This window comes from Eucyclogobius newberryi, unplaced genomic scaffold (genome assembly GCF_026437365.1).
Source record: "Eucyclogobius newberryi isolate DKJ021-1_F unplaced genomic scaffold, fEucNew1.0.hap1 SCAF_5, whole genome shotgun sequence".
In the NCBI taxonomy this organism is placed as follows: domain Eukaryota; kingdom Metazoa; phylum Chordata; class Actinopteri; order Gobiiformes; family Gobiidae; genus Eucyclogobius; species Eucyclogobius newberryi.
The window spans coordinates 2,462,918-2,487,363 of NW_027316167.1; the positions used below are offsets into that span (position 1 = coordinate 2,462,918).

Sequence of the window (24,446 nt, forward strand, 5' to 3'; positions counted from 1 at the left end):
TGACATTGAGCGTTTTACATGTGACGTTGAGCGTTTTACCTGTGATGTTGAGCGTTTTAACTGTGACGTTGAGCGTTTTACATGTGACGAGCGTTTTACATGTGACGTTGAGCGTTTTACATGTGACGAGCGTTTTACATGTGACGTTGAGCGTTTTACCTGTGATGTTGAGCGTTTTACATGTGACGTTGAGCGTTTTACCTGTGACTTTGAGCGTTTTACATGTGATGAGCGTTTTACCTGTGACGTTGAGGGTTTTACCTGTGACGTTGAGCGTTTTACCTGTGACGTTGAGGGTTTTACCTGTGACGTTGAGCGTTTTACAAGTGACGTTGAGCGTTTTACCTGTGACGTTGAGCGTTTTACATGTGACAAGCGTTTTACATGTGACGTTGAGGGTTTTACCTGTGACGTTGAGCGTTTTACCTGTGACGTTGAGCGTTTTACATGTGACGTTGAGGGTTTTACCTGTGATGTTGAGCGTTTTACATGTGACTTTGAGCGTTTTACCTGTGACGTTGAGCGTTTTACAAGTGACGTTGAGCGTTTTACCTGTGACGTTGAGCGTTTTACATGTGACAAGCGTTTTACATGTGACGTTGAGGGTTTTACCTGTGACGTTGAGCATTTTACCTGTGACGTTGAGCGTTTTACATGTGACGTTGAGGGTTTTACCTGTGATGTTGAGCGTTTTACCTGTGACGTTGAGCGTTTTACCTGTGACGTTGAGCGTTTTACCTGTCAAGTTGAGCGTTTTACATGTGACGTTGAGCGTTTTACATGTGACGTTGAGCGTTTTACATGTGACGTTGAGCGTTTTACCTGTGATGTTGAGCGTTTTACCTGTGACGTTGAGCGTTTTACATGTAACGAGCGTTTTACATGTGATGTTAAGCATTTTACCTGCGACGTTGAGCGTTTTACCTGTGGCGTTGAGCGTTTTACATGTGACGTTGAGGGTTTTACCTGTGATATTGAGCGTTTTACCTGTGACGTTGAGCGTTTTACCTGTGACGTTGAGCGTTTTACCTGTCATGTTGAGCGTTTTACATGTGACGTTGAGCGTTTTACCTGTGACGTTGAGCGTTTTACATGTGACGTTGAGTGTTTTACCTGTGACGTTGAGCGTTTTACATGTGACGAGCGTTTTACATGTGACGTTGAGCGTTTTACCTGTGATGTTGAGCGTTTTACCTGTGACGTTGAGCGTTTTACATGTGACGTTAAGCATTTTACTTGCGACGTTGAGCGTTTTACCTGTGACGTTAAGCGTTTTACCTGTGGCGTTGAGCGTTTTACATGTGAAGTTGAGCGTTTTACCTGTGACGTTGAGCGTTTTACCTGTGACGTTGAGCGTTTTACCTGTCAAGTTGAGCGTTTTATATGTGACGTTGAGCGTTTTACCTGTGACTTTGAGCGTTTTACATGTGATGAGCGTTTTACCTGTGACGTTGAGCGTTTTACCTGTGATGTTGAGCGTTTTACATGTGACTTTGAGCGTTTTACCTGTGACGTTGAGCGTTTTACATGTGACGTTGAGCGTTTTACCTGTGACGTTGAGCGTTTTACCTGTGGCGTTGAGCGTTTTACATGTGAAGTTGAGCGTTTTACCTGTCAAGTTGAGCGTTTTATATGTGACGTTGAGCGTTTTACCTGTGACTTTGAGCGTTTTACATGTGATGAGCGTTTTACCTGTGATGTTGAGCGTTTTACATGTGACTTTGAGCGTTTTACCTGTGACGTTGAGCGTTTTACATGTGACGTTGAGCGTTTTACCTGTGACGTTGAGCGTTTTACATGTGACAAGCGTTTTACATGTGACGTTGAGGGTTTTACCTGTGACGTTGAGCGTTTTACCTGTGACGTTGAGCGTTTTACCTGTGACGTTGAGCGTTTTACCTGTCAAGTTGAGCGTTTTACATGTGACGTTGAGCGTTTTACCTGTGATGTTAAGCATTTTACCTGCGACGTTGAGCGTTTTACCTGTGACGTTAAGCGTTTTACCTGTGGCGTTGAGCGTTTTACATGTGAAGTTGAGCATTTTACGTGTGACGTTGAGCGTTTTACATGTGACGTTGAGCGTTTTACCTGTCATGTTGAGCGTTTTACATGTGACGTTGAGCGTTTTACCTGTTACGTTGAGCGTTTTACATGTGACGTTGAGTGTTTTACCTGTGACGTTGAGCGTTTTACATGTGACGAGCGTTTTACATGTGACGTTGAGCGTTTTACCTGTGATGTTGAGCGTTTTACCTGTGACGTTGAGCGTTTTACATGTGACGTTAAGCATTTTACTTGCGACGTTGAGCGTTTTACCTGTGACGTTAAGCGTTTTACCTGTGACGTTGAGCGTTTTACATGTGAAGTTGAGCGTTTTACCTGTGACGTTGAGCGTTTTACCTGTGACGTTGAGCGTTTTACCTGTCAAGTTGAGCGTTTTATATGTGACGTTGAGCGTTTTACCTGTGACTTTGAGCATTTTACATGTGATGAGCGTTTTACCTGTGACGTTGAGCGTTTTACCTGTGATGTTGAGCGTTTTACATGTGACTTTGAGTGTTTTACCTGTGACGTTGAGCGTTTTACATGTGACGTTGAGCGTTTTACCTGTGACGTTGAGCGTTTTACCTGTGACGTTGAGCGTTTTAGATGTAACGAGCGTTTTACCTGTGACGACGAGCGTTTTACCTGTGGCGTTGAGCGTTTTACATGTGATGTTAAGCATTTTACCTGCGACGTTGAGCGTTTTACCTGTGGCGTTGAGCGTTTTACATGTGAAGTTGAGCGTTTTACGTGTGACGTTGAGCGTTTTACATGTGGCGTTGAGCGTTTTACCTGTGATGTTGAGCGTTTTACCTGTGATGAGCGTTTTACCTGTGACGTTGAGCGTTTTACCTGTGATGCTGAGCGTTTTACATGTGACTTTGAGCGTTTTACCTGTGACGTTGAGCGTTTTACATGTGACGTTGAGCGTTTTACCTGTGACGTTGAGCGTTTTACATGTGACGTTGAGCGTTTTACCTGTGACGTTGAGCGTTTTACCTGTGATGAGCGTTTTACCTGTGACGTTGAGCGTTTTACCTGTGGCGTTGAGCGTTTTACCTGTGACGTTGAGCGTTTTACCTGTGACGTTGAGCGTTTTACATGTGACGTTGAGGGTTTTACCTGTGATGTTGAGCGTTTTACATGTGACGTTGAGCGTTTTACCTGTGACGTTGAGCGTTTTACATGTGACGTTGAGCGTTTTACCTGTGATGTTGAGCGTTTTACCTGTGACGTTGAGCGTTTTACCTGTGACGTTGAGCGTTTTACATGTGACGTTGAGCGTTTTACCTGTGACGTTGAGCGTTTTACCTGTGACATTGAGCGTTTTACCTGCATTTTACCTGTGGCGTTGAGCGTTTTACCTGTGACGTTGAGCGTTTTACCTGTGACGTTGAGCGTTTTACATGTGACGTTGAGGGTTTTACCTGTGATGTTGAGCGTTTTACCTGTGACGTTGAGCGTTTTACCTGTGACGTTGAGCGTTTTACCTGTGACGTTGAGCGTTTTACATGTGACGTTGAGCGTTTTACATGTGACGTTGAGCGTTTTACCTGTGATGTTGAGTGTTTTACCTGCGACGTTGAGCGTTTTACCTGTGACGTTAAGCGTTTTACCTGTGGCGTTGAGCGTTTTACATGTGAAGTTGAGCGTTTTACGTGTGACGTTGAGCGTTTTACATGTGACGTTGAGGGTTTTACCTGTGATATTGAGCGTTTTACCTGTGACGTTGAGCGTTTTACCTGTGACGTTGAGCGTTTTACCTGTGACGTTGAGCGTTTTACCTGTCATGTTGAGCGTTTTACATGTGACGTTGAGCGTTTTACCTGTGACGTTGAGCGTTTTACATGTGACGTTGAGCGTTTTACATGTGACGTTGAGCGTTTTACGTGTGACGTTGAGCGTTTTACATGTGACGTTGAGGGTTTTACCTGTGATATTGAGCGTTTTACCTGTGACGTTGAGCGTTTTACCTGTGACGTTGAGCGTTTTACCTGTCATGTTGAGCGTTTTACATGTGACGTTGAGCGTTTTACCTGTGACGTTGAGCGTTTTACCTCTGACGTTGAGCGATTTACATGTGACGTTAAGCATTTTACTTGCGACGTTGAGCGTTTTACCTGTGACGTTAAGCGTTTTACCTGTGGCGTTGAGCGTTTTACATGTGAAGTTGAGCGTTTTACCTGTGACGTTGAGCGTTTTACCTGTGACGTTGAGCGTTTTACCTGTCAAGTTGAGCGTTTTATATGTGACGTTGAGCGTTTTACCTGTGACTTTGAGCGTTTTACATGTGATGAGCGTTTTACCTGTGACGTTGAGCGTTTTACCTGTGATGTTGAGCGTTTTACATGTGACTTTGAGCGTTTTACCTGTGACGTTGAGCGTTTTACATGTGACGTTGAGCGTTTTACCTGTGACGTTGAGCGTTTTACCTGTGACGTTGAGCGTTTTAGATGTAACGAGCGTTTTACCTGTGACGTTGAGCGTTTTACCTGTGACGTTGAGCGTTTTACCTGTGACGTTGAGCGCTTTACCTGTGACGTTGAGCGTTTTACATGTGACGTTGAGCGTTTTACCTGTCAAGTTGAGCGTTTTACATGTGACGTTGAGCGTTTTACCTGTGACGTTGAGCGTTTTACATGTGACGTTGAGCGTTTTACCTGTGACGTTGAGCGTTTTACATGTGACGAGCGTTTTAAATGTGACGTTGAGCGTTTTGCCTGTGATGTTGAGCGTTTTACCTGTGACGTTGAGCGTTTTACATGTAACGAGCGTTTTACATGTGATGTTAAGCATTTTACCTGTGGCGTTGAGCGTTTTACATGTGAAGTTGAGCGTTTTACGTGTGACGTTGAGCGTTTTACCTGCGACGTTGAGCGTTTTACGTGTGACGTTGAGCGTTTTACATGTGGCGTTGAGCGTTTTACCTGTGATGTTGAGCGTTTTACCTGTGATGAGCGTTTTACCTGTGACGTTGAGCGTTTTACCTGTGATGTTGAGCGTTTTACATGTGACTTTGAGCGTTTTACCTGTGACGTTGAGCGTTTTACATGTGACGTTGAGCGTTTTACCTGTGACGTTGAGCGTTTTACATGTGACGTTGAGCGTTTTACCTGTGACGTTGAGCGTTTTACCTGTGACGTTGAGCGTTTTACATGTGACGTTGAGCGTTTTACCTGTGACGTTGAGCGTTTTACATGTGACGTTGAGCGTTTTACCTGTGACGTTGAGCGTTTTACATGTGACGTTGAGCGTTTTACCTGTGGCGTTGAGCGTTTTACCTGTGACGTTGAGCGTTTTACCTGTGACGTTGAGCGTTTTACATGTGACGTTGAGGGTTTTACCTGTGATGTTGAGCGTTTTACCTGTGACGTTGAGCGTTTTACCTGTGACGTTGAGCGTTTTACCTGTCATGTTGAGCGTTTTACATGTGACGTTGAGCGTTTTACCTGTGACGTTGAGCGTTTTACATGTGACGTTGAGCGTTTTACCTGTGATGTTGAGCGTTTTACCTGTGACGTTGAGCGTTTTACCTGTGACGTTGAGCGTTTTACATGTGACGTTGAGCGTTTTTCCTGTGACGTTGAGCGTTTTACCTGTGACGTTGAGCGTTTTACCTGTGATGTTGAGCGTTTTACATGTGACTTTGAGCGTTTTACCTGTCATGTTGAGCGTTTTACATGTGACGTTGAGCGTTTTACCTGTGACGTTGAGCGTTTTACATGTGACGTTGAGCGTTTTACCTGTGATGTTGAGCGTTTTACCTGTGACGTTGAGCGTTTTACCTGTGACGTTGAGCGTTTTACATGTGACGTTGAGCGTTTTACCTGTGACGTTGAGCGTTTTACCTGTGATGTTGAGCGTTTTACATGTGACGTTGAGGGTTTTACCTGTGATGTTGAGCGTTTTACCTGTGACGTTGAGCGTTTTACCTGTGACGTTGAGCGTTTTACCTGTCATGTTGAGCGTTTTACATGTGACGTTGAGCGTTTTACCTGTGACGTTGAGCGTTTTACATGTGACGTTGAGCGTTTTACCTGTGATGTTGAGCGTTTTACCTGTGACGTTGAGCGTTTTACATGTAACGAGCGTTTTACCTGTGGCGTTGAGCGTTTTACATGTGAAGTTGAGTGTTTTACCTGTGACGTTGAGCGTTTTACCTGTGACGTTGAGCGTTTTACATGTGACGTTGAGCGTTTTACATGTGACGTTGAGCGTTTTACCTGTGACGTTGAGCGTTTTACATGTGACGTTGAGCGTTTTACCTGTGACGTTGAGCGTTTTACCTGTGACGTTGAGCGTTTTACCTGTGACGTTGAGCGTTTTACCTGTGACGTTGAGCGTTTTACCTGTCATGTTGAGCGTTTTACATGTGACGTTGAGCGTTTTACCTGTGACATTGAGCGTTTTACATGTGACGTTGAGCGTTTTACATGTGACGAGCGTTTTACATGTGACGTTGAGCGTTTTACCTGTGATGTTGAGCGTTTTACCTGTGACGTTGAACGTTTTAGATGTAACGAGCGTTTTACTTGCGACGTTAAGCGTTTTACATGTGAAGTTGAACGTTTTACATGTGACGTTGAGCGTTTTACCTGTGATGTTGAGTGTTTTAAATGTGACGTTGAACGTTTTACATGTGACGTTGAGCGTTTTACATGTGACGTTGAGCGTTTTACATGTGACGTTGAGCGTTTTACATGTGACGTTGAGCGTTTTACCTGTGACGTTGAGCGTTTTACATGTGACGTTGAGCGTTTTACATGTGACGTTGAGCGTTTTACATGTGACGTTGAACGTTTTACATGTGACGTTGAGCGTTTTACATGTGACGTTGAGCGTTTTACATGTGACGTTGAGCGTTTTACCTGTGACGTTGAGCGTTTTACATGAGACGTTGAGCGTTTTACCTGTGACGTTGAGTGTTTTAAATGTGACGTTGAACGTTTTACATGTGACGTTGAGCGTTTTACATGTGACGTTGAGCGTTTTACATGTGACGTTGAGCGTTTTACCTGTGACGTTGAGCGTTTTACATGTGACGTTGAGCGTTTTACCTGTGATGTTGAGCGTTTTACATGTGACGTTGAGCGTTTTACCTGTGACGTTGAGCGTTTTACCTGTGACATTGAGCGTTTTACATGTGACGTTGACCGTTTTACCTGTGACGTTGAGCGTTTTACATGTGAAGTTGAGCGTTTTACATGTGACGTTGAGCGTTTTACCTGTGACGTTGAGCGTTTTACATGTGACGTTGAGCGTTTTACCTGTGACGTTGAGCGTTTTACATGTGACGTTGAGCGTTTTACATGTGACGTTGAGCGTTTTACATGTGACGTTGAGCGTTTTACCTGTGACGTTGAGCGTTTTACATGTGACAAGCGTTTTACATTTGACGTTGAGGGTTTTACCTGTGACGTTGAGCGTTTTACCTGTGACGTTGAGCGTTTTACCTGTGACGTTGAGCGTTTTACATGTGACGTTGAGGGTTTTACCTGTGATGTTGAGCGTTTTACCTGTGACGTTAAGCGTTTTACCTGTGACGTTGAGCGTTTTACCTGTCAAGTTGAGCGTTTTACATGTGACGTTGAGCGTTTTACCTGTGACGTTAAGGGTTTTACATGTGACGTTGAGCGTTTTACATGTGACGTTGAGCGTTTTACCTGTGACGTTGAGCGTTTTACATGTGACGTTGAGCGTTTTACCTGTGACGTTGAGCGTTTTACATGTGCCGTTGAGCGTTTTACCTGTGACGTTGAGCGTTTTCCCTGTGACATTGAGCGTTTTACATGTGACGTTGAGCGTTTTACATGTGATGTTGAGCGTTTTACCTGTGACGTTGAGCGTTTTAGATGTAACGAGCATTTTACCTGCGACGTTGAGCGTTTAACCTGTGACGTTGAGCGTTTTACCTGTGACGTTGAGCGTTTTACCTGTCATGTTGAGCGTTTTACCTGTGACGTTGAGCGTTTTACCTGTGACGTTGAGCGTTTTACATGTGACGTTGAGGGTTTTACCTGTGATGTTGAGCGTTTTACCTGTGACGTTAAGCGTTTTACCTGTGACGTTGAGCGTTTTACCTGTCAAGTTGAGCGTTTTACATGTGACGTTGAGCGTTTTACCTGTGACGTTAAGGGTTTTACATGTGACGTTGAGCGTTTTACATGTGACGTTGAGCGTTTTACCTGTGACGTTGAGCGTTTTACATGTGACGTTGAGCGTTTTACCTGTGACGTTGAGCGTTTTACATGTGCCGTTGAGCGTTTTACCTGTGACGTTGAGCGTTTTCCCTGTGACATTGAGCGTTTTACATGTGACGTTGAGCGTTTTACATGTGATGTTGAGCGTTTTACCTGTGACGTTGAGCGTTTTAGATGTAACGAGCATTTTACCTGCGACGTTGAGCGTTTAACCTGTGACGTTGAGCGTTTTACATGTGACGTTGACCGTTTTACCTGTGACGTTGAGCGTTTTACATGTGACGAGCGTTTTACATGTGACGTTGAGCGTTTTACCTGTGATGTTGAGCGTTTTACCTGTGACTTTGAGCGTTTTAGATGTAACGAGCGTTTTACATGTGACGTTGAACGTTTTACATGTGACGTTGAGCGTTTTACCTGTGACGTTGAGTGTTTTAAATGTGACGTTGAACGTTTTACATGTGACGTTGAGCGTTTTACATGTGACGTTGAGCGTTTTACATGTGACGTTGAGCGTTTTACATGTGACGTTGAGCGTTTTACATGTGAAGTTGAGAGTTTTACATGAGACGTTGAGCGTTTTACCTGTGACGTTGAGCGTTTTACATGTGACGTTGAGCGTTTTACATGTGACGTTGAGCGTTTTACATGTGACGTTGAGCGTTTTACATGTGACGTTGAGCGTTTTACCTGTGACGTTGAGCGTTTTACATGTGACGTTGAGCGTTTTACCTGTGACATTGAGCGTTTTACATGTGACGTTGAGCGTTTTACCTGTGATGTTGAGCGTTTTACCTGTGACGTTGAGCGTTTTACATGTGACGAGCGTTTTACATGTGACGTTGAGCGTTTTACCTGTGACGTTGAGCGTTTTAGCTGTAACGAGCGTTTTACCTGCGACGTTGAGCGTTTTACCTGTGACGTTGAGCATTTTAGATGTAACGAGCGTTTTACCTGCGACGTTGAGCGTTTTACATGTGACGTTGAGCGTTTTACCTGTGACGTTGAGCGTTTTACATGTGACGAGCATTTTACATGTGACGTTGAGCGTTTTACCTGTGATGTTGAGCGTTTTACATGTGACGAGCATTTTACATGTGACGTTGAGCGTTTTACCTGTGATGTTGAGCTTTTTACCTGCGACGTTGAGCGTTTTACCTGTGACGTTGAGCGTTTTACCTGTGACGTTGAGCGTTTTACCTGTCATGTTGAGCGTTTTACATGTGACGTTGAGCGTTTCACCTGTGACATTGAGCGTTTTACCTGTGATGTTGAGCGTTTTACCTGTGACTTTGAGCGTTTTAGATGTAACGAGCGTTTTACCTGCGACGTTGAGCGTTTTACCTGTGACGTTGAGCGTTTTACCTGTGACGTTGAGCGTTTTACCTGTGACGTTGAGCGTTTTAGATGTAACGAGCGTTTTACCTGTGACGTTGAGCGTTTTACCTGTGATGTTGAGCGTTTTACCTGTGACGTTGAGCGTTTTACATGTGACGTTGAGCGTTTTACCTGTGACGTTGAGCGTTTTACATGTGACAAGCGTTTTACATGTGACGTTGAGGGTTTTACATGTGACAAGCGTTTTACATGTGACGTTGAGCGTTTTACCTGTGACATTGAGCGTTTTACATGTGACGTTGAGCGTTTTACCTGTGATGTTGAGCGTTTTAACTGTGACGTTGAGCGTTTTACATGTGACGAGCGTTTTACATGTGACGTTGAGCGTTTTACATGTGACGAGCGTTTTACATGTGACGTTGAGCGTTTTACCTGTGATGTTGAGCGTTTTACATGTGACGTTGAGCGTTTTACCTGTGACTTTGAGCGTTTTACATGTGATGAGCGTTTTACCTGTGAGGTTGAGCGTTTTACCTGTGATGTTGAGCGTTTTACATGTGACTTTGAGCGTTTTACCTGTGACGTTGAGCGTTTTACAAGTGACGTTGAGCGTTTTACCTGTGACGTTGAGCGTTTTACATGTGACAAGCGTTTTACATGTGACGTTGAGGGTTTTACCTGTGACGTTGAGCGTTTTACCTGTGACGTTGAGCGTTTTACATGTGACGTTGAGGGTTTTACCTGTGATGTTGAGCGTTTTACCTGTGACGTTGAGCGTTTTACCTGTGACGTTGAGCGTTTTACCTGTCAAGTTGAGCGTTTTACATGTGACGTTGAGCGTTTTACATGTGACGTTGAGCGTTTTACATGTGACGTTGAGCGTTTTACCTGTGATGTTGAGCGTTTTACCTGTGACGTTGAGCGTTTTACATGTAACGAGCGTTTTACATGTGATGTTAAGCATTTTACCTGCGACGTTGAGCGTTTTACCTGTGGCGTTGAGCGTTTTACATGTGACGTTGAGGGTTTTACCTGTGATATTGAGCGTTTTACCTGTGACGTTGAGCGTTTTACCTGTGACGTTGAGCGTTTTACCTGTCATGTTGAGCGTTTTACATGTGACGTTGAGCGTTTTACCTGTGACGTTGAGCGTTTTACATGTGACGTTGAGTGTTTTACCTGTGACGTTGAGCGTTTTACATGTGACGAGCGTTTTACATGTGACGTTGAGCGTTTTACCTGTGATGTTGAGCGTTTTACCTGTGACGTTGAGCGTTTTACATGTGACGTTAAGCATTTTACTTGCGACGTTGAGCGTTTTACCTGTGACGTTAAGCGTTTTACCTGTGACGTTGAGCGTTTTACCTGTGACGTTGAGCGTTTTATATGTGACGTTGAGCGTTTTACCTGTGACTTTGAGCGTTTTACATGTGATGAGCGTTTTACCTGTGACGTTGAGCGTTTTACCTGTGATGTTGAGCGTTTTACATGTGACTTTGAGCGTTTTACCTGTGACGTTGAGCGTTTTACATGTGACGTTGAGCGTTTTACCTGTGACGTTGAGCGTTTTACCTGTGGCGTTGAGCGTTTTACATGTGAAGTTGAGCGTTTTACCTGTGACTTTGAGCGTTTTACATGTGATGAGCGTTTTACCTGTGATGTTGAGCGTTTTACATGTGACTTTGAGCGTTTTACCTGTGACGTTGAGCGTTTTACATGTGACGTTGAGCGTTTTACCTGTGACGTTGAGCGTTTTACATGTGACAAGCGTTTTACATGTGACGTTGAGGGTTTTACCTGTGACGTTGAGCGTTTTACCTGTGACGTTGAGCGTTTTACATGTGACGTTGAGGGTTTTACCTGTGATGTTGAGCGTTTTACCTGTGACGTTGAGCGTTTTACCTGTGACGTTGAGCGTTTTACCTGTGACGTTGAGCGTTTTACATGTGACGTTGAGCGTTTTACATGTAACGAGCGTTTTACATGTGATGTTAAGCATTTTACCTGCGACGTTGAGCGTTTTACCTGTGACGTTAAGCGTTTTACCTGTGAAGTTGAGCATTTTACATGTGACGTTGAGCGTTTTACATGTGACGTTGAGGGTTTTACCTGTGATATTGAGCGTTTTACCTGTGACGTTGAGCGTTTTACCTGTCATGTTGAGCGTTTTACATGTGACGTTGAGCGTTTTACCTGTGACGTTGAGCGTTTTACATGTGACGTTGAGTGTTTTACCTGTGACGTTGAGCGTTTTACATGTGACGAGCGTTTTACATGTGACGTTGAGCGTTTTACCTGTGATGTTGAGCGTTTTACCTGTGACGTTGAGCGTTTTACATGTGACGTTAAGCATTTTACTTGCGACGTTGAGCGTTTTACCTGTGACGTTAAGCGTTTTACCTGTGACGTTGAGCGTTTTACATGTGAAGTTGAGCGTTTTACCTGTGACGTTGAGCGTTTTACCTGTGACGTTGAGCGTTTTACCTGTCAAGTTGAGCGTTTTATATGTGACGTTGAGCGTTTTACCTGTGACTTTGAGCGTTTTACATGTGATGAGCGTTTTACCTGTGACGTTGAGCGTTTTACCTGTGATGTTGAGCGTTTTACATGTGACTTTGAGTGTTTTACCTGTGACGTTGAGCGTTTTACATGTGACGTTGAGCGTTTTACCTGTGACGTTGAGCGTTTTACCTGTGACGTTGAGCGTTTTAGATGTAACGAGCGTTTTACCTGTGACGACGAGCGTTTTACATGTGATGTTAAGCATTTTACCTGCGACGTTGAGCGTTTTACCTGTGGCGTTGAGCGTTTTACATGTGAAGTTGAGCGTTTTACGTGTGACGTTGAGCGTTTTACATGTGGCGTTGAGCGTTTTACCTGTGATGTTGAGCGTTTTACCTGTGATGAGCGTTTTACCTGTGACGTTGAGCGTTTTACCTGTGATGCTGAGCGTTTTACATGTGACTTTGAGCGTTTTACCTGTGACGTTGAGCGTTTTACATGTGACGTTGAGCGTTTTACCTGTGACGTTGAGCGTTTTACATGTGACGTTGAGCGTTTTACCTGTGACGTTGAGCGTTTTACCTGTGATGAGCGTTTTACCTGTGACGTTGAGCGTTTTACCTGTGGCGTTGAGCGTTTTACCTGTGACGTTGAGCGTTTTACCTGTGACGTTGAGCGTTTTACATGTGACGTTGAGGGTTTTACCTGTGATGTTGAGCGTTTTACATGTGACGTTGAGCGTTTTACCTGTGACGTTGAGCGTTTTACATGTGACGTTGAGCGTTTTACCTGTGATGTTGAGCGTTTTACCTGTGACGTTGAGCGTTTTACCTGTGACGTTGAGCGTTTTACATGTGACGTTGAGCGTTTTACCTGTGACGTTGAGCGTTTTACCTGTGACATTGAGCGTTTTACCTGCATTTTACCTGTGGCGTTGAGCGTTTTACCTGTGACGTTGAGCGTTTTACCTGTGACGTTGAGCGTTTTACATGTGACGTTGAGGGTTTTACCTGTGATGTTGAGCGTTTTACCTGTGACGTTGAGCGTTTTACCTGTGACGTTGAGCGTTTTACCTGTGACGTTGAGCGTTTTACATGTGACGTTGAGCGTTTTACATGTGACGTTGAGCGTTTTACCTGTGATGTTGAGTGTTTTACCTGCGACGTTGAGCGTTTTACCTGTGACGTTGAGCGTTTTACATGTGAAGTTGAGCGTTTTACGTGTGACGTTGAGCGTTTTACATGTGACGTTGAGGGTTTTACCTGTGATATTGAGCGTTTTACCTGTGACGTTGAGCGTTTTACCTGTGACGTTGAGCGTTTTACCTGTGACGTTGAGCGTTTTACCTGTCATGTTGAGCGTTTTACATGTGACGTTGAGCGTTTTACCTGTGACGTTGAGCGTTTTACATGTGACGTTGAGCGTTTTACATGTGACGTTGAGCGTTTTACATGTGACGTTGAGGGTTTTACCTGTGATATTGAGCGTTTTACCTGTGACGTTGAGCGTTTTACCTGTGACGTTGAGCGTTTTACCTGTGACGTTGAGCGTTTTACCTGTCATTTTGAGCGTTTTACATGTGACGTTGAGCGTTTTACCTGTGACGTTGAGCGTTTTACATGTGACGTTGAGTGTTTTACCTGTGACGTTGAGTGTTTTACATGTGACGAGCGTTTTACATGTGACGTTGAGCGTTTTACCTGTGATGTTGAGCGTTTTACCTGTGACGTTGAGCGATTTACATGTGACGTTAAGCATTTTACTTGCGACGTTGAGCGTTTTACCTGTGACGTTAAGCGTTTTACCTGTGGCGTTGAGCGTTTTACATGTGAAGTTGAGCGTTTTACCTGTGACGTTGAGCGTTTTACCTGTGACGTTGAGCGTTTTACCTGTCAAGTTGAGCGTTTTATATGTGACGTTGAGCGTTTTACCTGTGACTTTGAGCGTTTTACATGTGATGAGCGTTTTACCTGTGACGTTGAGCGTTTTACCTGTGATGTTGAGCGTTTTACATGTGACTTTGAGCGTTTTACCTGTGACGTTGAGCGTTTTACATGTGACGTTGAGCGTTTTACCTGTGACGTTGAGCGTTTTACCTGTGACGTTGAGCGTTTTAGATGTAACGAGCGTTTTACCTGTGACGTTGAGCGTTTTACCTGTGACGTTGAGCGTTTTACCTGTGACGTTGAGCGCTTTACCTGTGACGTTGAGCGTTTTACATGTGACGTTGAGCGTTTTACCTGTCATGTTGAGCGTTTTACATGTGACGTTGAGCGTTTTACCTGTGACATTGAGCGTTTTACATGTGACGTTGAGCGTTTTACCTGTGACGTTGAGCGTTTTACATGTGACGTTGAGCGTTTTACCTGTGATGTTGAGCGTTTTACCTGTGACGTTGAGCGTTTTACCTGTGACGTTGAGCGTTTTACATGTGACGTTGAGCGTTTTACCTGTGACGTTGAGCGTTTTACCTGTGACATTGAGCGTTTTACCTGCATTTTACCTGTGGCGTTGAGCGTTTTACCTGTGACGTTGAGCGTTTTACCGGTGACGTTGAGCGTTTTACATGTGACGTTGAGGGTTTTACCTGTGATGTTGAGCGTTTTACCTGTGACGTTGAGCGTTTTACCTGTGACGTTGAGCGTTTTACCTGTGACGTTGAGCGTTTTACATGTGACGTTGAGCGTTTTACCTGTGACGTTGAGCGTTTTACCTGTGACGTTGAGCGTTTTACATGTGACGTTGAGCGTTTTACATGTGACGTTGAGCGTTTTACCTGTGATGTTGAGTGTTTTACCTGCGACGTTGAGCGTTTTACCTGTGACGTTGAGCGTTTTACATGTGAAGTTGAGCGTTTTACGTGTGACGTTGAGCGTTTTACATGTGACGTTGAGGGTTTTACCTGTGATATTGAGCGTTTTACCTGTGACGTTGAGCGTTTTACCTGTGACGTTGAGCGTTTTACCTGTGACGTTGAGCGTTTTACCTGTCATGTTGAGCGTTTTACATGTGACGTTGAGCGTTTTACCTGTGACGTTGAGCGTTTTACATGTGACGTTGAGCGTTTTACATGTGACGTTGAGCGTTTTACATGTGACGTTGAGGGTTTTACCTGTGATATTGAGCGTTTTACCTGTGACGTTGAGCGTTTTACCTGTGACGTTGAGCGTTTTACCTGTGACGTTGAGCGTTTTACCTGTCATTTTGAGCGTTTTACATGTGACGTTGAGCGTTTTACCTGTGACGTTGAGCGTTTTACATGTGACGTTGAGTGTTTTACCTGTGACGTTGAGTGTTTTACATGTGACGAGCGTTTTACATGTGACGTTGAGCGTTTTACCTGTGATGTTGAGCGTTTTACCTGTGACGTTGAGCGATTTACATGTGACGTTAAGCATTTTACTTGCGACGTTGAGCGTTTTACCTGTGACGTTAAGCGTTTTACCTGTGGCGTTGAGCGTTTTACATGTGAAGTTGAGCGTTTTACCTGTGACGTTGAGCGTTTTACCTGTGACGTTGAGCGTTTTACCTGTCAAGTTGAGCGTTTTATATGTGACGTTGAGCGTTTTACCTGTGACTTTGAGCGTTTTACATGTGATGAGCGTTTTACCTGTGACGTTGAGCGTTTTACCTGTGATGTTGAGCGTTTTACATGTGACTTTGAGCGTTTTACCTGTGACGTTGAGCGTTTTACATGTGACGTTGAGCGTTTTACCTGTGACGTTGAGCGTTTTACCTGTGACGTTGAGCGTTTTAGATGTAACGAGCGTTTTACCTGTGACGTTGAGCGTTTTACCTGTGACGTTGAGCGTTTTACCTGTGACGTTGAGCGCTTTACCTGTGACGTTGAGCGTTTTACATGTGACGTTGAGCGTTTTACCTGTCAAGTTGAGCGTTTTACATGTGACGTTGAGCGTTTTACCTGTGACGTTGAGCGTTTTACATGCGACGTTGAGCGTTTTACCTGTGACGTTGAGCGTTTTACATGTAACGAGCGTTTTACATGTGACGTTGAGCGTTTTACCTGTCAAGTTGAGCGTTTTACATGTGACGTTGAGCGTTTTACCTGTGACGTTGAGCGTTTTACATGCGACGTTGAGCATTTTACCTGTGGCGTTGAGCGTTTTACATGTGAAGTTGAGCGTTTTACGTGTGACGTTGAGCGTTTTACCTGCGACGTTGAGCGTTTTACGTGTGTCGTTGAGCGTTTTACATGTGGCGTTGAGCGTTTTACCTGTGATGTTGAGCGTTTTACCTGTGATGAGCGTTTTACCTGTGACGTTGAGCGTTTTACCTGTGATGTTGAGCGTTTTACATGTGACTTTGAGCGTTTTACCTGTGACGTTGAGCGTTTTACATGTGACGTTGAGCGTTTTACCTGTGACGTTGAGCGTTTTACATGTGACGTTGAGCGTTTTACCTGTGACGTTGAGCGTTTTACCTGTGACGTTGAGCGTTTTACATGTGACGTTGAGCGTTTTACCTGTGACGTTGAGCGTTTTACATGTGACGTTGAGCGTTTTACCTGTGACGTTGAGCGTTTTACATGTGACGTTGAGCGTTTACCTGTGGCGTTGAGCGTTTTACCTGTGACGTTGAGCGTTTTACCTGTGACGTTGAGCGTTTTACATGTGACGTTGAGGGTTTTACCTGTGATGTTGAGCGTTTTACCTGTGACGTTGAGCGTTTTACATGTGACGTTGAGCGTTTTACCTGTGATGTTGAGCGTTTTACCTGTGACGTTGAGCGTTTTACCTGTGACGTTGAGCGTTTTACCTGTGACGTTGAGTGTTTTACATGTGACGAGCGTTTTACATGTGACGTTGAGCGTTTTACCTGTGATGTTGAGCGTTTTACCTGTGACGTTGAGCGATTTACATGTGACGTTAAGCATTTTACTTGCGACGTTGAGAGTTTTACCTGTGACGTTAAGCGTTTTACCTGTGGCGTTGAGCGTTTTACATGTGAAGTTGAGCGTTTTACCTGTGACGTTGAGCGTTTTACCTGTGACGTTGAGCGTTTTACCTGTCAAGTTGAGCGTTTTATATGTGACGTTGAGCGTTTTACCTGTGACTTTGAGCGTTTTACATGTGATGAGCGTTTTACCTGTGACGTTGAGCGTTTTACCTGTGATGTTGAGCGTTTTACATGTGACTTTGAGCGTTTTACCTGTGACGTTGAGCGTTTTACATGTGACGTTGAGCGTTTTACCTGTGACGTTGAGCGTTTTACCTGTGACGTTGAGCGTTTTAGATGTAACGAGCGTTTTACCTGTGACGTTGAGCGTTTTACCTGTGACGTTGAGCGTTTTACCTGTGACGTTGAGCGCTTTACCTGTGACGTTGAGCGTTTTACATGTGACGTTGAGCGTTTTACCTGTCAAGTTGAGCGTTTTACATGTGAAGTTGAGCGTTTTACCTGTGACGTTGAGCGTTTTACATGCGACGTTGAGCGTTTTACCTGTGACGTTGAGCGTTTTACATGTAACGAGCGTTTTACATGTGATGTTAAGCATTTTACCTGTGGCGTTGAGCGTTTTACATGTGAAGTTGAGCGTTTTACGTGTGACGTTGAGCGTTTTACCTGCGACGTTGAGCGTTTTACGTGTGTCGTTGAGCGTTTTACATGTGGCGTTGAGCGTTTTACCTGTGATGTTGAGCGTTTTACCTGTGATGAGCGTTTTACCTGTGACGTTGAGCGTTTTACCTGTGATGTTGAGCGTTTTACATGTGACTTTGAGCGTTTTACCTGTGACGTTGAGCGTTTTACATGTGACGTTGAGCGTTTTACCTGTGACGTTGAGCGTTTTACATGTGACGTTGAGCGTTTTACCTGTGACGTTGAGCGTTTTACCTGTGACGTTGAGCGTTTTACATGTGACGTTGAGCGTTTTACCTGTGACGTTGAGCGTTTTACATGTGACGTTGAGCGTTTTACCTGTGACGTTGAGCGTTTTACATGTGACGTTGAGCGTTTTACCTGTGGCGTTGAGCGTTTTACATGTGACGTTGAGGGTTTTACCTGTGATGTTGAGCGTTTTACCTGTGACGTTGAGCGTTTTACATGTGACGTTGAGCGTTTTACCTGTGATGTTGAGCGTTTTACCTGTGACGTTGAGCGTTTTACCTGTGACGTTGAGCGTTTTACATGTGACGTTGAGCGTTTTTCCTGTGACGTTGAGCGTTTTACCTGTGACGTTGAGCGTTTTACCTGTGATGTTGAGCGTTTTACATGTGACTTTGAGCGTTTTACCTGTCATGTTGAGCGTTTTACATGTGACGTTGAGCGTTTTACCTGTGACGTTGAGCGTTTTACATGTGACGTTGAGCGTTTTACCTGTGATGTTGAGCGTTTTACCTGTGACGTTGAGCGTTTTACCTGTGACGTTGAGCGTTTTACATGTGACGTTGAGCGTTTTACCTGTGACGTTGAGCGTTTTACCTGTGATGTTGAGCGTTTTACATGTGACGTTGAGGGTTTTACCTGTGATGTTGAGCGTTTTACCTGTGACGTTGAGCGTTTTACCTGTGACGTTGAGCGTTTTACCTGTCATGTTGAGCGTTTTACATGTGACGTTGAGCGTTTTACCTGTGACGTTGAGCGTTTTACCTGTGACGTTGAGCGTTTTACCTGTCATGTTGAGCGTTTTACATGTGACGTTGAGCGTTTTACCTGTGACGTTGAGCGTTTTACCTGTGACGTTGAGCGTTTTACCTGTCATGTTGAGCGTTTTACATGTGACGTTGAGCGTTTTACCTGTGACATTGAGCGTTTTACCTGTGACGTTGAGCGTTTTACCTGTCATGTTGAGCGTTTTACATGTGACGTTGAGCGTTTTACCTGTGACGTTGAGCGTTTTACATGTGACGTTGAGCGTTTTACCTGTGATGTTGAGCGTTTTACCTGTGACGTTGAGCGTTTTACATGTAACGAGCGTTTTACCTGTGACGTTGAGCGTTTTACCTGTGACGTTGAGCGTTTTACCTGTGACGTTGAGCGTTTTACCTGTCATGTTGAGCGTTTTACATGTGACGTTGAGCGTTTTACCTGTGACATTGAGCGTTTTACATGTGACGTTGAGCGTTTTACATGTGACGAGCGTTTTACATGTGACGTTGAGCGTTTTACCTGTGATGTTGAGCGTTTTACCTGTGACGTTGAACGTTTTAGATGTAACGAGCGTTTTACCTGTCATGTTGAGCGTTTTACATGTGACGTTGAGCGTTTTACCTGTGACGTTGAGCGTTTTACATGTGACGTTGAGCGTTTTACATGTGACGTTGAGCGTTTTACCTGTGACGTTGAGCGTTTTACATGTGACGTTGAGCGTTTTACCTGTGACGTTGAGCGTTTTACCTGTGACGTTGAGCGTTTTACCTGTCATGTTGAGCGTTTTACATGTGACGTTGAGCGTTTTACCTGTGACATTGAGCGTTTTACATGTGACGTTGAGCGTTTTACCTGTGACGTTGAGCGTTTTACATGTGACGAGCGTTTTACATGTGACGTTGAGCATTTTACCTGTGATGTTTAGCGTTTTACCTGTGACGTTGAGCGTTTTAGATGTAACGAGCGTTTTACCTGTGACGTTGAGCGTTTTACCTGTGACGTTGAGCGTTTTACCTGTGACGTTGAGCGTTTTACCTGTGACGTTGAGTGTTTTACATGTAACGAGCGTTTTACCTGTGATGTTGAGCGTTTTACCTGTGACGTTGAGCGTTTTACATGTGGCGTTGAGCGTTTTACCTGTGACGTTGAGCGTTTTACCTGTGACGTTGAGCGTCTTACATGTGGCGTTGAGCGTTTTACCTTTGATGTTGAGCGTTTTACCTGTGATGAGCGTTTTACCTGTGACGTTGAGCGTTTTACCTGTGACGTTGAGCGTCTTACATGTGGCGTTGAGCGTTTTACCTGTGACGTTGAGCGTTTTACCTGTGATGAGCGTTTTACCTGTGACGTTGAGCGTTTTACATGTGGCGTTGAGCGTTTTACCTATGACGTTGAGCGTTTTACATGTGACGTTGAGCGTTTTACATGTGGCGTTGAGCGTTTTACCTGTGACGTTGAGCGTTTTCCATGTGACGTTGAGCGTTTTACCTGTGACGTTGAGCGTTTTAAATGTGGCGTTGAGTGTTTTACCTGTGACGTTGAGCGTTTTACATGTGGCGTTGAGCGTTTTACCTGTGACGTTGAGCGTTTTAAATGTGGCGTTGAGCGTTTTACCTGTGACGTTGAGCGTTTTACATGTGACATTGAGCGTTTTAAATGTGGCGTTGAGCATTTTACATGTGGCGTTGAGCGTTTTACCTGTGACCTTGAGCGGGACTTCCCGGTGTTGGTCCTCGATGCCTCTCTGCACCTCACACCTGTAAACGCCCGAGTCGGAGCGCCGCAGCTGGGACACGATGAGGGACGCGTCCTGATGCGAGTCCGGGTACTTCACCAGACGAACCCGGTCCACGAATTCCTCCGAGACCAGGACCGACCCGTTCAGAGCCACTAGAACCGTCCTGGAACCTGCCGCCGTCACAATGCTCCATTTGAGTCTGTGAGAAAGTGGCTCCGGCACAGGGGCCCCGGGGTCCAGCACCGTGTTGTCCTGGAGAGAACAACCAACAACACCGAGAGTCAAGAGGTTTGACCAGAATAAGGATTAAACCACGAGGCGCCATCGCAGTTTCACTCACAAGCTAATGAGGCTAACAGGCCCGCATCACAAGCTAATGAGGCTAACAGGCCCGCATCACAAGCTAATGAGGCTAACAGGCCCGCATCACAAGCTAATGAGGCTATCAGGCCCGCATCACAAGCTAATGAGGCTAACAGGCCCGCATCACAAGCTAATGAGGCTAACAGGCCCGCATCACAAGCTAATGAGGCTAACAGGCCCGTCTCACAAGCTAATGAGGCTAACAGGCCCGCTTCACAAGCTAATGAGGCTAACAGGCCCGCATCACAAGCTAATGAGGCTAACAGGCCCGCCTCACAAGCTAATGAGGCTAACAGGCCTGCATCACAAGCTAATGAGGCTAACAGGCCCCCCTCACAAGCTAATGAGGCTAACAGGCCCGCCTCACAAGCTAATGAGGCTAACAGGCCCGCCTCACAAGCTAATGAGGCTAACAGGCCCCCCTCACAAGCTAATAAGGCTAACAGGCCCGCCTCACAAGCTAATGAGGCTAACAGGCCCGCCTCACAAGCTAATGAGGCTAACAGGCCTGCCTCACAAGTTAATGAAGCTAACAAGCCCGCCTCACAAGCTAATGAGGCTAACAGGCCCGTCTCACAAGCTATTGAGGCTAACAGGCCCGCATCACAAGCTAATGAGGCTAACAGGCCCGCCTCACAAGCTATTGAGGCTAACAGGCCCGCCTCACAAGCTAATGAGGCTAACAGACCCGCCTTAAAAGCTAATGAGGCTAACAGGCCCGTCTCACAAGCTATTGAGGCTAACAGGCCCGTCTCACAAGCTATTGAGGCTAACAGGCCCGCCTCACAAGCTAATGAGGCTAACAGGCCCGCCTCACAAGCTAATGAGGCTAACAGGCCCGCCTCACAAGCTATTGAGGCTAACAGGCCCGTCTCACAAGCTAATGAGGCTAACAGGCCCGCCTCACAAGCTATTTAGGCTAAGAGGTCCGCCTCACAAGCTAATGAGGCTAACAGGCCCGCCTCACAAGCTAATGAACCTAACAGGCCCGTCTCACAAGCTAATGAGGCTAACAGGCCCGTCTCACAAGCTATTGAGGCTAACAGGCTCGCCTCACAAGCTAATGAGGCTAACAGGCTCGCCTCACAAGCTATTGAGGCTAACAGGCCCGTCTCACAAGCTAATGAGGCTAACAGGCCCGCCTCACAAGCTATTTAGGCTAAGAGGTCCGCCTCACAAGCTAATGAGGCTAACAGGCCCCCCTCACAAGCTAATGAACCTAACAGGCCCGTCTCACAAGCTATTGAGGCTAACAGGCTCGCCTCACAAGCTAATGAGGCTAACAGGCCCGCCTCACAAGCTAATGAGGCTAACAGGCCCGCCTCACAAGCTAATGAGGCTAACAGGCCCGTCTCACAAGCTAATGAGGCTAACAGGCCCGTTTCACAAGCTAATGAGGCTAACAGGCCCGCCTCACAAGCTAATGAGGCTAACAGGCCCGCCTCACAAGCTAATGAGGCTAACAGGCCCGTCTCACAAGCTAATGAGGCTAACAGGCTCGCCTCACAAGCTAATGAGGCTAACAGGCCCGTCTCACAAGCTAATGAGGCTAACAGGCCCGTCTCACAAGCTAAAGAGGCTAACAGGCCCGTCTCACAAGCTAATGAGGCTAACAGGCCCGTCTCACAAGCTAAAGAGGCTAACAGGCCCGTCTCACAAGCTAATGAGGCTAACAGGCCCGTCTCACAAGCTAAAGAGGCTAACAGGCCCGTCTCACAAGCTAAAGAGGCTAACAGGCCCGTCTCACAAGCTAAAGAGGCTCTTAACCATTGTCAAGACTTAAAATCAATGGTCATGTGACAGAGCCGCTGTCTCTAAAAGAGGGATGAGACAGGGCTGTGCTTGGTCCCTCCTCATGTTCAAAAACAGTTCATGGTGTTGCTTGTTCTACACATGATAATAACACATAAATATGATGTCGGTGTAATCCCTCATTGGTCCAGGCGTGTTCCATAGTAGAAAAAGCTTCAGTTGTAGTCATCTGGACTCAGTTTGAAAAATTAGACGTTTCGACTCTCATCCAAGACTCATTGTCAATAAAAGAATTTAGATCGAGAACTCCGATATTAATACTGTTCTGTGGTAAGACCCGCCCATTGGGAGGAGCCTTCCTCAAGTAGAAAGAGTTGTTTGTTTCAACAGAAACTCCCCCCTTGTATCTACCGAGCCTATTCAGAATCTTAATGGTCTATTAGAATCCTCTTTGTCTTTGTGAGACCCTGGCTCAACCACCCTGAGGACCTGATTAGCATCTAAATGTCTTTGTCCTGGTCCTCTACCTTTCCAGGGGTTCAGTAACCCATTATAAATAACAGGAAGATTAAACCTTAGCCCTCCATTTCTGTTTAAAGAAGGTCTTTCTTTTTTAACAAAAATAGCTTCCTTGACTCCTCTTTCAAACCATCTTTTCTCCTGCTTAAAACCTTCACCTCACCGTCTTCAAACGAGTGATTAGAGGCTTCAAGGTGGAGATGCACGGCACTCTGAGGTCCTGAACTTGTATTTCTTCTGTGCTGATAAAGCCTCTTGTGTAGAGGCTGTTTCGTCTCACCTATGTAACGTTCTTTACAACTTTCTTCACTGCATTGGATCGAATAAACATTTTATTTGATCCAATGCAGTGAAGAAAGTTGTAAAGAACGTTACATAGGTGAGACGAAACAGCCTCTACACAAGAGGCTGTATCAGCACAGAAGAAATACTAGTTCAGGACCTCAGAGTGCCGTGCATCTCCACCTTGAAGCCTCTAATCACTCGTTTGAAGACGGTGAGGTGAAGGTTTTAAGCAGGAGAAAAGATGGTTTGAAAGAGGAGTCAAGGAAGCTATTTTTGTTAAAAAAGAAAGACCTTCTTTAAACAGAAATGGAGGGCTAAGGTTTAATCTTCCTGTTATTTATAATGGGTTACTGAACCCCTGGAAAGGTAGAGGACCAGGACAAAGACATTTAGATGCTAATCAGGTCCTCAGGGTGGTTGAGCCAGGGTCTCACAAAGACAAAGAGGATTCTAATAGACCATTAAGATTCTGAATAGGCTCGGTAGATACAAGGGGGGAGTTTCTGTTGAAACAAACAACTCTTTCTACTTGAGGAAGGCTCCTCCCAATGGGCGGGTCTTACCACAGAACAGTATTAATATCGGAGTTCTCGATCTAAATTCTTTTATTGACAATGAGTCTTGGATGAGAGTCGAAACGTCTACTTTTTCAAACTGAGTCCAGATGACTACAACTGAAGCTTTTCTCTACATAAATATGATATTAACACATAAACATGATAATAACACATAAATATGATAATAACACATAAACATGATAATAACAAATAAATATGATAATAACACATAAACATGATAATAACACATAAACATGATAATAACACAAACACTATAATAACACATAAACATGATAATAATAAACATGATAATAATACATAAACATGATAATAACACAAATATGATAATAACACATAAATAGGATAATAACACATAAACATGATAATAACACATAGACATGATAATAACACATAAATAGGATAATAACACATAAACATGATAATAACACATAAATAGGATAATAATACATAAACATGATAATAACACATAAATATGATAATAACACAAATATGATAATAACACATAAACATGATAATAAC

General features: G+C 44.7%; 1 protein-coding gene across 1 annotated transcript in view; it reads right to left on the reverse strand.

Annotated features, from left to right (window-relative positions):
• LOC140381553 (neurocan core protein-like) overlaps positions 1-24,446 on the reverse strand; it is a 133,968-nt gene that overhangs the window by 104,744 nt on the left and 4,778 nt on the right. The window contains exon 3 of the mRNA XM_072465618.1: positions 20,391-20,682. Within this exon, the coding sequence (XP_072321719.1) occupies positions 20,391-20,682 (292 nt within the window). The remainder of the gene's footprint in view (positions 1-20,390; positions 20,683-24,446) is intronic.